This window comes from Dermacentor albipictus, chromosome 2 (genome assembly GCF_038994185.2).
Source record: "Dermacentor albipictus isolate Rhodes 1998 colony chromosome 2, USDA_Dalb.pri_finalv2, whole genome shotgun sequence".
Taxonomy (NCBI): domain Eukaryota; kingdom Metazoa; phylum Arthropoda; class Arachnida; order Ixodida; family Ixodidae; genus Dermacentor; species Dermacentor albipictus.
This window is the reverse complement of record NC_091822.1, coordinates 136,349,240-136,368,312: the sequence shown is the minus strand read 5'-3', so window position 1 is coordinate 136,368,312 and position 19,073 is coordinate 136,349,240. Positions and strand designations below refer to the sequence as shown.

At 47.6% G+C, this 19,073-nt stretch overlaps 1 protein-coding gene across 1 annotated transcript in view; it reads right to left on the bottom strand.

Moving 5' to 3' along the window:
• Nos (Nitric oxide synthase) overlaps window positions 1-19,073 on the bottom strand; it is a 446,097-nt gene that overhangs the window by 79,251 nt on the left and 347,773 nt on the right. The window contains exons 6-9 of the mRNA XM_065451990.1: window positions 18,322-18,463; window positions 10,406-10,545; window positions 4,014-4,188; window positions 1,765-1,870 (exon numbers count right to left, since the gene is read on the bottom strand). Coding sequence (XP_065308062.1) covers window positions 1,765-1,870; window positions 4,014-4,188; window positions 10,406-10,545; window positions 18,322-18,463 — 563 coding nt within the window. The remainder of the gene's footprint in view (window positions 1-1,764; window positions 1,871-4,013; window positions 4,189-10,405; window positions 10,546-18,321; window positions 18,464-19,073) is intronic.

Here is a 19,073-nt window from a genome sequence, read left to right as displayed (position 1 = left end):
GTCACCTTGTACGTCGATCGATAGTACCGCGTTGAATTCGAATAGACCCGCCGTGGTTGCTCAGTGGCTATGGTGTTAGGCTGCTGCGCACGAGGTCGCGGGATTGAATCCCGGCCACGGCGGCCGCATTTCGATGGGGGCGATATGCGAAAACACCCGGGTACTTAGATTTAGGTGCACGTTAAAGAACCCCAGGTGGTCGAAATTTCCGGAGTCCTCCACTACGGCGTGCCTCATAATCAGAAAGTGGTTTTGGCACGTAAAACCCCATAATTTTTAAAATTCGAATGAGTGTAATAACTTTACCAATAATAAGTATAACGTTACGAAAAAGACAGTGTGGGGATGCTGGTCGATTCGCGAGGAAGCGGGACGAAAAAAACAATAACAAAATAGAAGGCGACCTAGCGGTATCTATCAACAAATCTTCGCTCCGGTATCCGGTAGCTCTGCCTCCCATACTAACGATAACTGCTGCGCCCACGCAGCCACATGATTGCAACAGTTTTGGCAAGCGCTGAATTGTGTAACCTCTACGCCGAGGGCACATTCATGCACGGTTAGTAAACTATGTTTCCAACCCCCGGCATGGAAGCAGTTAATCTCGCGAAATAATCTGCGTGTCCTGTAATACTGAACCCTGTTTATAAGGAACTGCATGCATAATGCGACAAAACTGATGACGTGATAGTTTCTCCAAAGAGCTGGAAGGCACCGCATGCTAACACATTGCTCCCCTCGTCTCACCATTAACAAAACCTTGTTTCCCAAGGGACGGGGCACCGTCTGGCGAAATATCTGTTGCTTGTCGTATACTGTCGAGAAACTTTGTTCAGCGTCGACTCGTGGCACAGTGCGCTTGGAGATCGGCCTTCTCGAGACAGCTCTGACCCCAAGTTCATGTTCAGTTTGCCAGCAAAGCTTTCGCCGGCTTGATAGCGGCTGATTATGTCTGCAACAGTTCCTCTGGAAACCAGCACCTGCGTGCTCTGCACTCGACCTTCTGCGCAACTGACGTCAGACTTTTTTTTTTCCGGATGGCGAGTAGAGTATGGAAGTTGATAATTAGATAGCGCAGAAGAGGAGACGCTGCGATCGAGTCTTGAAATGGCGTTGCCGTTGTCGCAGTTCTCATGACTCCTCCTACACGCGAAAACGTGCTGCTGAAGTTTGTTTCCCAAATATTTCCACGCTCTCCAGATTTTGCATAATGATGCGTTCACGGGTTTCCTTCGCTTACGTCGACCTGGTTTGATTTGTTTTGCTGTTGTTTTCTGCCTCGGCACTTCCGCGTGCCCAGGGTGCAAAATGTTTTTTTTTTCACAACATCGCGGGACCCTGCTTGATGGGAAGCATATGCGAGGCATGGTTTGCAGGAAATGTCACTCCCATTCGTGACGACTATTTCTGAGCGAAAACTTTCGCGCAAGCAGCATCAGAAGCAATACAGTAGCGTCGACGGCGACGTCAACGACAATGGCAACATCAACAATGAATCACGGGGGGAGGGGGTTGGGAGAGAAGTGGAAATGGGTACAACAGTGGTAGAAGCAAAGAAAAAAAAAGAAACACGTGGAGCCTACAATGCTGTAGCGAAGTTTGGGCCTTATATGTAAATCTACGAAACAGAGTTTGCCCCAGGTTGCGCGTGGGTAGACGTTTGTGGGGATGGAAAAGAAAGAAATAGAGAGAGAGAGAGAGAGAGGCAGGCAGTCTTGCATGGAAATAAGCTTCGTAGCCGTGTTACCGTTGCAGAGGTGCCACTTGCCTGGAAGCTGTGCATGACAGCCAAGCTGAGCTCGACGGCAGCCCGGTCCCGCCAGAGGCTCGAATTGCTTTTGGTGTCGATGCCTATTCGAGTCGCGACTTCCTGGGCAGGGTGAGAGAGGGGGATAAAAAAAAAGAAGAGAACAGTGAACGAAAGAACATCGACGTTTGCGAATTCAACGCGGTTCTTAGTTTTTGTTTTCGCGCACTGAGCTGTCGTCGTTGAGAAGCGAGGTGATTACGTGCAGCAATGCAACGGGAGACGCCGTGTACATTACGAGGAAAAAAAAAAAAGCTTGAGCGTTCACCATTATTTTTGACAGCCTTTAGATGGTTTCGAAACAAAGCAGTACAGGCTGATACGAAGTTCGCAAACCGGGTTATTTTCCAGGCGAACAACATCCCCGCACGATTGCTCGCATCGGTCTTCGTCTACAAATTTGTGCACTTAAGTCTAAAGGGCTCTGAAGTGCTGTCTTGTACTGTAATGAAATTTCCGGGAGTAGAGGTACTTGAACCGCTCTGATTCGAGGAAAAAGTTAAGCCTTCCCATGAAGCCAGCATGCGGAATGCTTCTGGCGAGGAGGCTCGAAAAGCGAAGCAAGTCAAAGCACGGTGCGTGCAAGTGGCAGTCTATAGCGAAATTTAGGGATATCAAGCGTTCTTGTGACAGATGTTTCCCTAGTTTCCAGTTTGCCTCGGAAAATTTCGAGACAGCGTGCTTTCGCTCGCTCATAATTGCCCCCGTTCTCGGTGCACCTGGTCCCACGAATGCTTGTCCTCCCTTGTTTCCGGCTGGCGGCGTATTAGCCTCGTTTCCAGCGAATAATATTTTGGAATAAATATTGACTGCGCCAGGTACGTATATATACCCGGCGAAGTGGTATGAAAACTATTTAACGATCGTCAAGGGGCTGCAGCAGCCCAGCTTGTGCCTACAGAACCAAGCTGAAAAAAGACTGGATCGCGTAATTAAAGATAAGGAAATACGTAGCGCTGAAGTACAAGACCAAGGCCCGTAATAGTCGCCTGCCCATTACAGCGCTCTCGGCATCCGGCCAGATGCTTATGCCACATTACTGTCGACGTTGGAACAATCTGCCTGCAGGTTACTGTAGTGAGTTATATAGAAGGCACAGTGCGAGCGCGAGCCTTGCACCATTGCACACTGCCAATAAGGACGCCACGTGGCCGAATTTGAAAGCAGAGGAAGAGAGGCGATGCAGTTGTTGCGTATGCTGGCGACGTCCCTATCTTAAACGAAAACCTTCTTTTCTACACCACCACCACCACCACCACCACCACCACCACCACCACCACCACCACCACCACCACCACCACCACCACCAACAACAACAACAACAACAACAACAACAACAACAACAACAACAACAACAACCACAATAATAATAATAATAATAATAATAATAATAATAATAATAATAATAATAATAATAATAATAATAATAATAATAATAATTATTATTATTATTATTATTATTATTATTATTATTATTATTATTATTATTATTATTTCCCCGCTTTTTTTTATTTTGAGCACAGCCCGTCGTCATTGGTATTAAGAACGCGGTTATTTGCCACGGGCCCGCGAGTTGCCATTAGGCAATTTCCTGCAGTACAGTCGGCGTCAAAAGTTTGCAGACCGCGGGATCTTATGATGTGGACAACCTTGCGTAAACGAGCAGACGAGTGTGATAGACCCGGGCAAGGACGTCACGAGCATATCGTGTAATCTTGATCATCTGCACGAAGTGCTTGGGCGGTGACTTTTTGAATGGCGATTTTTGACTGCCAGTCTGTGGGTAGATATTTCTCATTTACGCAGGGTACTGCGTTTTCTTTAATATAGATTCCTACATAAGCATACCGCAAAGGACTTTCATATTCCTGCGGCGAACACCAGCAGTCGCTAAAACGACTAGAGGAGGGCAACACACAAGGGCTACGGCTTTGAAAAAAGCTGCTGGGTCTACAGTGGGCGAACAAGGAAGCCTGTATAGGCTCGCGTCTTGTCAGTTGTCGGCTTGCCTTCGTAAACGCGACAACTGGCAAGCGTAGGGTTGCTGCCCTGACACAGACAAGTCCATTTGCCTAAGCATCGGCTCCATGCTGAAGCTTCCTTTGTTCGCCGGCAGTTGATCACATCGAGTCCTTGTTGACCTCTGAACGAGAGTTTGTCGGACACGCATTTGACGCTGTAGCGGAGCAACGTGGAGAGCACTTACCTCGGCCAGGTTGTAGCGATGCGCGTCGCAGAAGTCCCTGACGGCTATCTCGGTGACCATGTACCAGCCGTTGAAGGGGCAGGCGGTGAACTCTACGCCGCCCACGTCGAGCATCATGCTAGCGACGGCGGGCACGGCGTACCACTCGAGCTGCATCTCGTCAATTGCCTTGTAGCTGCACCGGCAGGAAGCGGCTCGCGTTAAAGGGACAATCAAGAAGGAAAGCAAGCAGAGTGGAAGTTAACCCACTAATGATGTGAAAAACGTATTTTTTTTTTATGCGAAGCATATTACGAGAGCTCAACCCAGCTCCTCAGGCGCGGCGGTGTCGCCTTGAATACCACGTGACACCGTGACGTCACGACAGAGGAGAAGTGGCTTTGGCTCAACTCTTGCAAGATGGGCTGGGTGGGAATCGAACCAGGGTTTCCGGAGTGTGAGACGGAGACGCTACCACTGAGCCACGAGTACGATGCTTCAAAGCGGTACAAAAGCGCCCCTAGTGAATGCGGTGTTGCCTTAGAAACGAGCTGTTTCTAAGGCTCAGGCGTGCGTCGCTTGCTCAGGCGCACATTTCGTTGCCGCGCCGAACGCTGCGTTGCTCGACGCTCACCGCGTCCAATGCGGGGCGTCCAAGGCGAAGCAGAATAACGCATGAGTTGTTTCTTCGTCTAGCCGAACCAAATATAGCCAAGCAACAGCAGTTCGCCAGGCTAAACAGTGGTTCAACAACTAAAATAAAGGCTAGTATGCTTCGCATCCTGGGCTTAACCTTACCTAAGCCACAGCCATTTTTTTTTACGGAGAACAGAACCCTGAGGAGCGAGAAAGAACTGCATTAACTTGAACGGGATACGTGTAGGCCACTGTGAAGACGCTGTATACAAGCGTAGATGTCTCATAATGCGCCGAGGTTGTCAGGGCTGCTGTGTTGACTCTGCGATTGAGTTTTCAGCTTCTCATTCAGCTGGTAACACCACGAAAGCAGGGCAAACACCATCGATTGACTAACATCAGTAACCTCAACACTGAGTGGACGTTCCTCACACTTCTCAACCATCTTCTCTCTTGTGTTTTGGTCAACTAAGTTTGGCGGGGGCGCCGTCATATAATCGTGCTAGTAACAGCGCAAAATGTAGACAAGGGACGAGACAAGAAGACACCACAAGTGCTGACTTCAGTCAGCGCTTGTCAGCGCTTGTGGTGTCTTCTTGTCTCGTCCCTTGTCTACATTTTGCGCTGTTACTAGCAGGATGGAAAACCAACAAGCCCAAGCTGCTATTCTAGCATATAATCGTGACGTCACGCTCGTCAGCTTGCTTACAGCGAACTTTCTATATTGCACTCTCAACACTGCAACGCTCATGAGCGCACACGTAATTGGAGCGCTGGGACATTCTTGCCCACTGCCGAACGCTGACCGCGACATTCTCGGCAAGCAGCTAACTTAGGTAAACGATATTGCACAAAAAACAGACAAGCACGAGAGAATAGAGACACGGATAAGCCTTTCTTTCTTGCGCGCTATCCTTTCCTAACTATAAGTAACCAACTAGCCCCGCAAGAAGTTTTATTGAGCAGTTACCTGACCGATTAAAGCCCTGCGAAGGTATGGCTAAAGGCTGATCAACATGACGCGTGTTTTGAGTGCGTCGACGTATCTTTGGCGTCGCCTTTCGCGCCGGCTAGCACGTTTTCAACTCGGCAACAGCTTCTAGCTGAGGACTCGGACAACATCGTACGAAGTGTGTGCTCGAAGCTCACCCACCAATCAGCTCCCCCCCCCCCCCCCCCCGCGCGGCGGTTCATTTGAATACACCGATCAGATGCTAAGCAGTGCACAGTACGGTCAAGTTGCGGTGAGTTACGAGGTCAGGTGACGATATATATATATATATATATATATATATATATATATATATATATATATATATATATATATAGCAGTATACGGTGCTTGTATACTAAAAGCGGGGCTAAAAATGTATTCCAAGCTATCCTATCCTGTCTTTCCGCTTACGATTTGAATCAGAACAGTGCGTTTAATTATTCGTGCTTTATTTGGTAAATACTTTTAAGCAGTGGCTTGTCACGTTTCTGACTCAGTAAAGTTCCCCTGGCGATCACTATCTGATTGTTTAATCTCTGACTGATCGCTCGCAGCTGTGCTCAGTTGCGATAGATTTGTTCTTGCTGGGCACAAGACTTGTAACGTAGACGGCCTGTACTTTGTAATAGCTTGTAGCAAACACGTATTATCGCTAGTCACTCGCTTACTCTGTAGACCGTTACGAGACGTTCAGCTTCGAACATTCGTGTGCTGTCGGTGTAGCCACCGTCACGCATGCTTCGGCGCGTTGATTCGAACGTGCTTCGCCCGTTCACTTATTCTCGATACGTTGGCGATAGAGGGGGCGTAAGTTTGTGTGTGGAGTGGAGTGGAGGTGAGTAAATAATGTTCGAGAAACTTGCTATATGCCAAGAAGTGGCGCTGCTCCCTTTGTCACTGTATAACGAGTGGTAATCACACGTGCAGACATTCCGAGGTTCAAGTCCTTTCCTTGGAGGTTAGCGCTACCAAGCCGGCAACACAGTACCTATGTAGAAGCGGTCCGTGGAACTTTGTCAAATTCATCCCATTCCTTAAAATGTCATTCATATGCACATGCTTTCCCTCCACCGTTCCACATTTTGCAGCATGAATGGAGCACAATGCGTTAGTGAAAACCGAGTTGCATTTCCGACAGCTGATCGCACAGAAGCAGGTTAGTAGAGGTAGTGGTTTCGTATTCGCACCTTTTCGCTGACGCGGTGTGCAGCGCGCAGCCGCAAGCGCCATCTCCATTTCTCTACAGAGCAAACTGCTTCGCGAAAAGGGTCAATAAAAAAGAAAGCACCACTCACAAGGCTGTTAAGAACGGCCAGCTGCAGTGCAAGTTTGCCAGCCATTTACGCCAGCGGTGACGACCTCATCTTGGAATGCCGCAGCCAATCTCAAGCCACGGCGTGACTAAGTCGACTTTGTGTCGGTAACAATACGCGCATCCTCCACACTCCGTCGCTTCAGCTAGGATGCGTTGTGACTGAAGGATTTCGATGAAGCAAGCTTTGTGCGCAACACGACAACGCGGACATGATGTGCTACTGGTATAGGAGTTGCCGCGGGAACGCCAATGAAGGCTCTTTCCTACGCACCGACCAAGACGCAAGACAATGTGCTACCCGGGCACGCTACCCGGAACGGCTCCGAGTTCTACGAAATTCGTGTGGTGTCGGTTTCGGACCGTGAACACGTGTGTGTCTGAATGTGCGGGTGTAAACCGTCCCGCGGAGAGGCGGCTAGTTTACGATGACTAAACGAACGTTCGCGTCACCTTGTATCGCGGGAGAACCGAGTGTTTAAAAACTGCTGTTGTGCGGATGCTCGACTCACTTTTCTTAAGCAGTCATGTTGGACTGAGACACTCTCTCAAGCAGTCGTGTTAGACTGACGTACTTTCTCTCGCAGTCATGCTAGACTGATGAACTGCATGTAAATACTGTAAATAAACCCATATTCCTCGTTCTCGATGAGAAGCAGTCCTTCCCTTCATCAACGTCCTCAGCGTGGATAAGTTGGACGACGGCATGGGCCAGCTACCTTAGAATTCATGCCGGACTCCAATCTTGACAACGGATCACGGCGATGGGATTGAGCCCCCAATCCTGACAAGGCCCTGAAGGGCGGGAGGGGCGGCGTCAGAGGAAGTTGGCTTGCCGAGGCTAGTACAATCACCTGACGCTCCGTTCCAATCTTTTTTTGTTTTGTTTCTTTTATCGTCAATACAGCTTTGTTTTCGCCAAGGTTATACACTTTTTTCGTCGGGAGCGGCAGCCAATGCGGAACCACACGCGGTTTTTCCCATCGTATCGCGCTGCGCCGACGTTCTTTGCAAGCGGGCATCGAACGCAGCAGCGCTAACTCGAAGGCCCCGAAGGCTACGGTGCGTGTGATGCGATTTCCAGTAACGAGAAATGCTGCATGGAGGTCAGGCGTAATGCTTTAAACCTATGTTAAGCTGACGCCTGCTGCTTCGCGTAGTTTTATCTATTTATTATTTTTTATCACTTTGCTTACAAGACGACCGACGCCAGTTGATGCAAAGAAAGAAAATATATTCCTCGTGCGATGACCTCCAAGGAAAAAAAGAGATAATAGTAGAAAAGTCCGCAACGGTAGCAAGTTCACCTGCCCAAGGTATCGGATCAAACTTTGAACCGTTGCAACTGAGTTGGAGATCGAAGCAACTTCAAAGAACGCGCGGATTGATACATATTTTTGACAGTGCAGCTTGCGTTGGGTCTTCAGCGTTGCACGCTCAGCATGACACGGCGTTTAGCCAAAGTAGTTTGGCGTGGCTGTCGTGCATTTCCTCCCTCTAATCATCCTATCCACAATTTCTTACGGATTATTTCCTACTCAGGGTATGCTCAAACACATTTCTTTTCCCACGTTAAATGTGTTAGCAAGCTATCTCGGTCACCTTTCTTATTTTAAGGTCGATGCCAAGAAGAGAGAGAGAGCAGGAGAGTGAAACAATAAAACACACACACACAAAAAAAAAAAGATATCGGAGCAACCGCTATACCATAGTAAACCAATGGTACCAATGTTACCAATGGTAAACCGCTATACCAATGGTATGCAAAAACATGACAGCTGTCATTGCTGTGAAAACTCCGCGTAAACAACATAATGCTATATTATTTAGACATAGCTACATGTATGGCTAATAGACCACAATGTTTCTTACAAAACTTATTAGAGGGAACTCTGGTGCTGTGATGGCTCAATATATGTGAGAATGACGGGTATTGCATGAATTTGTCCAATTTTTTATCATTTTTTTTGCTTGCACGTTTTCGTACATAATTCACTACTGTTGAGTTTTCCAAATTTAAAAATCATCAGTTAATTTTTTTTTGCTGAAGGCCTGAAGGCGATACCTTTCTGTGAAAATGCATAAGTTTTGCGAATAGGTGGCGTGCAAATCTACGCCCCCAGTGACGGCTCTCTCTGGGTAGCAGAAGCTGATGATCTCGAAGACCATACTTTTGCTTACTGCGCGCACCGGAAGTGACTGCAGAGCCGAAAGTGCGTTATCGAAGCCATGTTGGACACCATCTATCGTTGCATTTAGTAATGCGATATTTTGTTGAATATTACCCATTTGCAATGGTATATACCGTTCTCAGCCATTACCAAAACGCTTAACGGCTGACGCAAATGTTCTAGCATCGTTGTACGCGACTGCTTCTCAAGCCCGCGAGAGAGAGAGAGAGAGAAAACAAGGGTAGGAAAGGCAGGGAGGTCAACCAGAACAGCATCCGGTTTGCTTCCCTACACTGGGGGTGGGGGAAAGGGGAATAGACAGCGGAAGAAAGGGAGAGAGTAAACACTGAGTACGTGTGGGAGGGACACCATACACAAGGACACTATCGCGAAATGCCTGAAGCGCCCGCCTGATTATATTGTTTCGTCAGAGCTGGCAGTAACGCCGTATAGTCGGAAGCTATCGCATTAGCGTTCCGAGACGTTGGGCCACGTCCAGCGCTGTTAGTTACTTTTCTAACAGGAACTAACTCAGGTTCACGTTTGTAGCCTATTTCTATTTCTCAAATGACATTACCCCAGACTCTATTATATCTTAACATCGTTTAGTAGCGTGACCAGCAGTGACCGGCCATACTGTGTGCGATCTGCTATGTGTGTTCTGCGTGCTTCAATTCCGAGATTTGCCGTGTTGCTCATTCTTTTGTCTTTCCTTCGCTTTTTCCTATCGTTCGTTTCTGTGTTTCTGTCACCTTCCTGAAGAGTAGGTAGGCGTTGTGCCCCTTCCGACGGCAGTTGCCAGCCTGCTACTCGCTTTTCCTTTCCTGCCATGTGTATATACGTTTTCAAATAATAATAATAATAATAATAATAATAATAATAATAATAATAATAATAATAATAATAATAATAATAATAATAATAATAATAATAATAATAATAATAATAATAATAATAATAATGCCCTTCTTTCGATACTCAAGTATTGCGTAAAATAAGTGGTGAAAATCATGTAACAGTGAACTTGCTAAAGCAAAACTATAGCAACGACTACGGTGACCTTACTGACAGAACAGAAATAACATGACGCATGGCTGTGTAAGACTAGCATAAATGATTTTCTTGTTCAAACAAAAATAAGCAGAGGAACTGTTTTTGCTGTTTGATGGCAGGCGGCTACTTCGTGATCGCCAGCGGAACACGCACTTACATACGTCTCCTATTTTTTTTTCTTTTTTACATATTCGAACACCAAGGAAGAGCTAGAGTGGCGCGTTAATGACGCCTCTGGAACACTCACAGTGGGTGCGTAATCTTGACTCGCATGATGAGGTCCTCGGGAATCTCGAATATCTCCGGGTCCTCGCCATTGGCTGAAAGAACCAGGGGCAACGCCTCGAAGCGGCCTCCTTGGGGTTTCCAGCCCAGTTTCTTGCATATCTGCAGTTCAAAAAGGCCATGCACAACTCACCTCCTTTGTATAATCACCCGAAAATCCTCGATGTCCTGTTTCGATGAGAGAGATACATATATACAGCCAACAAGGGTTGATGAGGGCTCTGTCGCGTCGCGGGTTTGCCTTATACGAACGTCGCCGCGCACAGTACTACCTGTGCATAACCATAGGCACGTGTTGCCTTATCTAAAATGCACTAATTTTGTGCGTTGAATCAGAGGTGGCCAGGAGGTGGAATGAGTGCTTCAGTGTGCCACAACGAATTGCGAAGCCGCCCGGCAGAGGTTTTATAAAGATCTCACAACTTCAATATTAAGATACGCGCGCCTGCGTGGACGCTTGCTTTAATTTGTCTAATGTGTATAGCCAGGCCTTTTCGCGGCCATACCTGAGCAGATGAACACGCACGCACGCACGCACGCACGCACGCACGCACGCACGCACGCACGCACGCACGCACGCACGCACGCACGCACGCACGCAACGCACGCGCGCGCACACACACACACACACACACACACACACACACACACGCACGCACGCACGCACGCACACACACACACGCAAGAATCCAACAAAGACATCAAGGATAAAATGGGGTAAATTACTTGTACTACTGATGAAATTAAAGAAATGATACATTAATCGAAATGAAAGTGGATGAAAAAACAACTGGCCGCGGGAATTATACGAACCCGCATTACGCGTGCGATGCTCTTACCAATTGAGCTACCGCGGTGCCATTTTCCTATCCACTTTAAGGATATTTATGTTTTGTACTATACTATAGCTAACCTTGGAAGTGTTCGCCAGCGCCACCACTCAAGGACCTAGGAGGCGGAGGTGGAACATTCTTTCTGCCGCAGGCGTCGCGAGCACGTGATCTATGTGATATTTGATCGTTTTGTACGTGATCTATCTATGATAGTTTCAACGTCGGCTACCCACTACAGAAGTACGATCACAGGCTTAGCGCATTCATAATTAGGCCCATGCGTGCGTGCATAACCTAACCTAACCTAACCTAACCAAATCATGAACCCGTTCACACGTACGGGCTCATGGTTTGGATAGTTATTAGGCGTTCTAGATCTTTATGCACCCACCTTCGTTGTTCATTTCTTATTAGTCCTGTTACTAATCAGTCCTGTTACTACTCATTGTAGAAAGCAAGGCGGCAAACATTAACCGCAACCTTCAACTACGTCATCCGCCATAGCCAAGATATGGGATGTTTAAGACCCCCTGTGAATACTACTGCCGTATTAGACCATTGCGCAGGATAAGAAGCAGTGATAGAAGTAGCAAAACATTTTTCTATTATCTTTCTACAAGGAACAGAAAAGGTAACATTTCAGTAGCTGGGCTCACACAACTTGGTATACACATACATAGAGACGCACAAACTTTTTCTTGGCACCAGAAGTGAACGTGCAGTCGCATAATGGTTAATGTATTGTGGTCGGGTACCCCCCACTGGAGGCGACGCGCTCATTAAGTTGGTCGCGCTCTGAGGCCTCCGATCGTGAGGCGTTCACTACTGCGACAAGAATCCAGGCATCATTCATGGTCAAAAGCGTGGCAGTTTTGGCGAGTTGCTACGTCATGACTGTTTTAGGCTTGTAGCGCAGCTCGGAAGAGCAAAAAAGGAAGGAGGTAGGGGTAATGTTTTCCGTTTCCTTTTATTACCCCTACCTCCTTCCTTTTTTGCTCTTCCTAGCTGCGCTACAAGCCTAAAACAATCATTCATGGTGTGCGCAGCAAATGCAGTGATTGCGACGTAAAGCAATAGATGTGCATGCGCTTGTCGATGACCACGGCCGCATCCACCTATGCGTGCCCACTACTACACGCAGAGAGCACGGCACGACCTCACTGCACCCATCCGACAAGCGTTGTGGATTCGGGACTCTAATGTCCTCTTTGGATGAGGAAAGAGAAGTTTATGGCTTCAGGATAATGAAATCATTCATTCTATTGGACAGTCCGCGACGATAAACCTTTAATGACGTATTTTCAGAAGTCGCCAGGGGCTTCTCATGCAAACCCTCGACGCAACTAATGTTCGGCTCGGGGAGTCAAAAAAGCCAGGCTTGCATTCCAACGTTAGCCGGAACGCATCGAAACGCATGGCAGCGCCGAAGGCCCCCGGCTATTTACAGAATCGGGAGCTTTGAGGACGACGCTGCCTGCATTTGCCAAGGTCTAACAAACGGCTCAGCCGTTAAAGAGAGCCACTTTGCATAACGATGAGCATCGTGCACGTGGCGATATGCACCATTTCAAGCGGCGATGACAGCCAGAATGCAGCGGAGAACATGGTATAAAGGGTGCGAGCTCCCGACTGGTCTCCGACCGCTGTGTTGAGGACTTGAAAGGTTAGTTTACGCAGCCAAAATATGCGTTGCGCAGGCGTCCTTTGTGAAGTACTCGTTCTATTGGCGAAGCAACTGTAGTTTATGCGACCGCGCTTTCGTGGAGCAATGACCTTGGGAACATTATCCCGGCTGTCCTCTACGAGAACCAAGTACGAGATTTCGCTATAAACGCTCAACAGAATCCTATCGACTTACTAATGATATCTTGCAGATTGTTTTATTTGTAAAGGGGACTGCACGAAGAAAAGAAACTTGGGGAGTTGATTGAGGGTGGGGAAGGAAGAGGGAGGGAGGGAGGGAGGGAGGGAGGGAGGGAGGGAGGGAGGGAGGGAGGGCAGCTGCTCACCATGTTTGCGCATAGGCTATAGACCAGAACACGCTAGTCTCGCACCCATACTAACCGAACGCATACTCTCGCACCCGGGTTGCCCGGTCGACCGGCGCCGTTTTCTACTGGGCTGCCAAAGTGTGTTCGCCGGCGACCAGTAGACATGGCAAGCGCCAGCTCAAGGGCTCCAAAGTGCGGAAATGTGCCCGTTCACACGGATCCAAAGTAGAAGAAGTCATCTGGGCATCATTGCGTCGTGTTTGGATGCCAAAACAACCAGCGGAAAAGGAGCAGGTCGCTTAGCGCTGTTTGCGAAGAGCACAACACACGTAGGGAATCGTGCCGGTGCGGTGTTTTCAGCCTGCGCCGATTTCCATCCGCAACGAAGAATGCCAAGCTGTGCCACCGGTGGATAGCTGCAGTGAATAGGAAGAACTACCAACCCAGTGAAAATGCACGAGTGAGTATTCGATCTGCGTATATTTTGGTGCCACGTTCAACTTTGCGCCCTACGAACGTAATACGTGTAACACGCAGGTTTGCTCCGAGCACTTTCTGGGCAACAAGCCTACAGAGCAGAATCCCGCGCCGGTGCTTCGCCTTGGCTATAACAAAAAGGCAAGCCTTTTCGTGTTTTCATTCAGGCAGAGCTCCCGACGGTTAAGCGGAACAGTTGAGTTTGCGGTTAGCGATACTTGCAGCTGGTGCACGGAATGACCATTAAGCGTGAACGACAAGTTGTAGGCCTTGCTGGTGAGCGTTATTGCTAATGAAAGTAAACCGAAGTCTGCTCGTCACGTAGCATACGTCCACAAAAACGTAAACGACGACTACTCGTCGCCGAAGGTGTTCTTGCAGCGCACCTACCTTTACGAGCTGGTGTTGCAGGTGTCATTCGTAACGAATTCATTTGAGCCTCCTGAGCTTTAAACTGCGTGCGGGCTGTTATGCGGGGCAAAGCGCAAAATATTTCCGTTCATATGGCGAGGAAAATAAGGTGCTTAATTATTCTTGTATTTTGTAACAAAATTTTGATCGTTCTCACTAGTTTTTTTTTACTGTTTTCTTTTCTAAGGGAGCGCCAACAATCCGATGGCCTCGCACAAGCGAAACAGGTCTGGTACCAGGTAGCTGCAGTTGGTGGGGCTAATTTCTTGGAATGCAGGTGCAGTTGTTGTTTTGTACCAAAGGGGTCCTGATGATGCAGCTTTAAGTAGGGATGGTAATTTTACGTACCCTGTCATGGTTTGTGCAACTGTACAACACCTGCATCTGTCATGCTCGCCCTGTTATACGGGCTCTGAATGCACATGTAGTTGAACATTATAACTACTGTAGTACCTCATTTTCCAATGAGTGCAGGTTTAGCATCATATGCTGCTTGTTCGAGTGCTGTAGGCTTTTGTTCTGAATGTTGTACTCTTAAGTGGTTGCAGGATGCAATTGGCCTGGTGTATTTTCTTCATTTTGAGAGGACTTTATATCTTCGCAACAGTGATGGCATGGGAAAGAACTACAGCCCTTCTTACTATAACATCTATTTTGTTTTCAATGTGCAGGTGATGAAGGGCAGGCGTCTGCTAACCAGGCAGTCAAACGACCTCGCCAGTTGGTTGCCAAACGCGGCCAACCCAGTAGAGACCATGACAAACAAGACCAAACTGAAAGTGCAGAAGACAGTGTTCTGTGTGCTTTCATTATATGGCACCAACACAGTGCTGTAAATTCCTTCACAGGTTACGTGCCAAAAAGCTCACACGTATTCTAGCATATAGCGCGCGGTTTGTACAAACGTAATAGCGTACCTACCCGATGTATTCGCTTCTGCAGTCTGCACAGCACGCAGTGTGGCCATTGCGGACTTGCATGAGGTCTTGAAGTTTGATTGAATCCAGACAGCGAAAATGACAGGTTAGAAAAAACGCGAAACACGCCTTCCGCCCAGCTAAAAAGCCCAAGTTTCGCTTTCGCGCCGGGTCGCATCTCCCGGCGTGGCAGCCCAGGCCTGCTACTTCGCGGCGCTTGGGATAGATGGCGCGACCGCCGCTAATCAAAATGGCGGCGCCCTTTGAATTCACGGTGTTCTGGTGTATATAAAAGATGCGCTACAGAATGGCGTGTCGTTATTTGTAGCTAACTTCCTGTTTAACGTGTAAGCTTTCTTTTTTCCTTGTACCGGAAACGCACTAGCACGCGGGCCCCTCCTCGAATAGTAGAAAGCTGTGTTGAGGTGGAAGAGATACCGGCGAATGCCGCAAGCCTACTCGAATCCTGCTGTCACGCACTCAACACGTGTTCGTCGCAACATAATACAGAATACTAGCGCGGTGCGAGGCCACAGCGCCACTTCCTACTAATTAATCATGTATTTTTCGACGGTACTTCCTGAGATGTTTCAAAGCTAGCCAAGTTACTTTTAATTTACAAACGAGGTAATAGGGACCACCCGGGCAGACACCCGTCATATTTCATTTTTCAGAATCATTAATTCGGTTTTTGAGAAGGCTTTGACGTAGAAGTTCTGTGGAAACCCGCAAGGTGGAGAGAAGAATGAGTCCGAATGAGTCCTTTGTAGCAATTGCTACGAACGGGTGGATGTCTGATTTTCCCTTTATTCATTGAGAAGGCTTTCTGCTTCACGCCGGCGTGTCTATCGCTGGACCAAGGCGAGATTCGCCCGTCGACGTCGTTGCCTTTCTGCGCCGCTTAGCGCAGCAGTTTTCGTAGTTAGTGCGATCGCATGCCAAGCAGTAGTCGGCGTGTAAGCGCTGCTGATGCATGTCGAAGCTGCACCCCGTAGGCAGCGAGGCGCCACAGGCTGATCGGACGCGACAGACACACCCATGTGCGGAAACTGCGTCGTCACCTCAGTAGAAGGCCTACACCGCCTACACCAGGCTACACCACGGTGGAGCTTCTGCTGCGCTGAGACTATACCGAAGCGCTCACTGTCGGCGCTCGTTAGTGTCATGATGCAGAACTTCACTTCGCTGCTCCTAGATGGCGGCGCCATCCCTGTCAAGAGAGACCATATTTTAAGCATTCGCAACTGACGTCACATCCATTACAGAAAGTAGATGATGCACCCCGGCATAAAACGCTTTCGTGTCAAAAAATGCAGACGTTCCAGAAGTAGCAGCATAAAAAGAAAAGAGAACCGAAACCGAAAGCAAGAGTGATTTGAACAGTGAACACATCAGCAGTTTAACGCAGAGGCAAAGTAGTTTTTAAAGTACACATTTAGGGCATCTGTAAAGAAATCTGATGTTGGGCTTTGCACAGTACTGACTCGAAGCCTATTTTAATTTGGAGCCTCATTAGGAAAAAAGAAATAATTCGTGAATGCTTCAGTCTGGCAGAAAAAGGTATTTCTATGTTTTTTGCTGATGCGATTATATGGCTATATGTATTATTTTTTATCGTGAAACACTGAATTCATGCACTTTAGACTATCTCGTTGCCGTCGTGTCCGCAAGGAATCTCCCAGTCTTAATTTACAAGAAGCCCATGGATGCATGCCGAATATATAAGTTATGTATAAATCTGTATGCTTTCTGTTGCACAACTGCTAGTTTCTTAACATTTTCCTGCGTATATGGCTCCTTAACAATTGATCCATACTCCTTAATAGGACGAATGAGTGTTTTGTGAGCTATGGACTTTACTTCCCGTGGGGTGGGTCGCCGAGATCACCTTGAATTGCCGAGCTTCTTCGTTGGCTTCTTCGCAGGTTTCGATACACGCTCATTCCATCGAAGGTCAGGCGTTATATCGATGCCTAAATATTTGTAATTGCTTACGCTAGCTACACTTCCGCCACTTAGAACGGCTGAAATTCGCGACCTCACCTATCGTGGTAATCACTGTTTTTCTTTTTTAACGCGTTAAGGAGCCCGTGTCGCAGAAAATCCGGCATCGGCGTTCAGCCTCCGGCCTCAGACACCGCTTCGGCAAAAACATTACCGAACCACACATACCCAGGCCATTCATGTGACGCAAGTAATTCACTGAACTAATTTAATTTCTGAAGCTAAGGCGCGCAGAAAAATCGTAAATCGTGACTTACACTCACCTATACAGACGTGATGGCTCTCGGACTGTGATTTGACTACTCAAGAAATCATAATTCTGTTACGCGAAAACTCAAACAAACCCATTTTCCAGCATTTCTACCATTCACAAACCAGCCGCGGCGTCCGCCATTAGCGCGCGCCGGCGCTCGGGTGTCTCGGGGGCCACGGAGCGGCGCGCCGCCTGTTTCCTTGTATAACCACCAGTTGGCGCTCGCCTACGTCGCATCGCGGCCCACGCAAGAGGCAGCGTTTCTACGAGAAAGCCCGCTTCCGTGGATGGCGTTCGCGGCCAGCATTTCCCGGCAAACATTACGACTACGTACGCTCCAGTTGCCGGGAAGCGTGAGAAGCAGTCAGGGATCTTTGAATGCTATCGCGTTCCCCTCCTAGAGGCGAAGCTTAAGCGTCTTCCAAATTTTACACTGCTTTTTGACGTACTGTTGAGAGACATGGGACAAGACGTATAGGACACGTCGGTCCGCTAATTTTGCTACAAAATAGGGCGCTCTGCATAGCAACTTTCCAAGCGCACCTCATTCTAGTGCAACATTATTTAGTAGCTATTCGGCAAAATGACAGTAGCAAACAGTCAGTAGCCTCGGCCCGAAAAGTCTGGGAGGATTCGCAAGGAAACCTTCGCTTTTAAAAAAATAGAAATACAACAAGGATGAGACTTAGGTAATGTCAACGTAACATACTGCAATAGTCATGTGCTAATTTTGCAACGCGAAAATTTGCAGTAGTCGGTTTCGATCACTTCGCGGTATTTTAGGCACCAGAAGACAGATGACGGATTGGCGACACGAAGCCACTCACAAGCGGTAACCTCGGACTGGATTTACATGTAGTGCGTCTGAACGAAGCAGATCGTGAAAAAAAGAAAGAAAAAGAAATAAGCGTATGACGGTGAGGGCACACAGTTTGATACAAACTACGCGGAGGAGCATTTGATCTGAATCCCAATATGCAAGCGGTACCGACCTCTGTGAGCTCTACGGAGGCCGGATCACCGATGACGCTACCATCGGGCTGCTTGTGTCCGGCGAACTGGATCAGCTGCGCGTTCCACACCTTGTAGTCATGGTGGCCGTCCGTGCGCGGCGGGAAGATGGAGATGGCAGACCTGAGGATGTCACACAATACACTTATGTAACAGCCGTTGGGAGTGGGGCAGCGCTCCGAGGACGTCATTCTCAATGTATGCATACATACATACATACATACATACATACATACATACATACATACATACATACATACATACATACATACATACATACATACATACGTATGTATGTATGTATGCATGTATGTATGTATGTATGTATGTATGTATGTATGTATGTATGTATGTATGTATGTATGTATGTATGTATGTATGTATGTATGTATGTATGTATGTATGTATGTATGTATGTATGTATGTATGTATGTATGTATGTATGTATGTATGTATGTCGGATGGATGGACGGATGGATGAACGGACGGATGGAAGGATGGTACGTACATCTTTCAAACGTTGCGGGCGGAGGTGTGCCAGTACAGCGTAACCCAGCTAACTTTAGCCAGAGTTTAAAAATATGCTGATGCCACGTAGCTGGACAGAACCAAGGTAATGTTGTTTGCCGCCGCTTGGAGATACTCAAATAATTTTTTTTTCGTTCCACCTAATTAGATAGCCAGTGTTAATAATTAATTAAAGTCTAAGTGTGGCTCAACTCAGTATATCCAA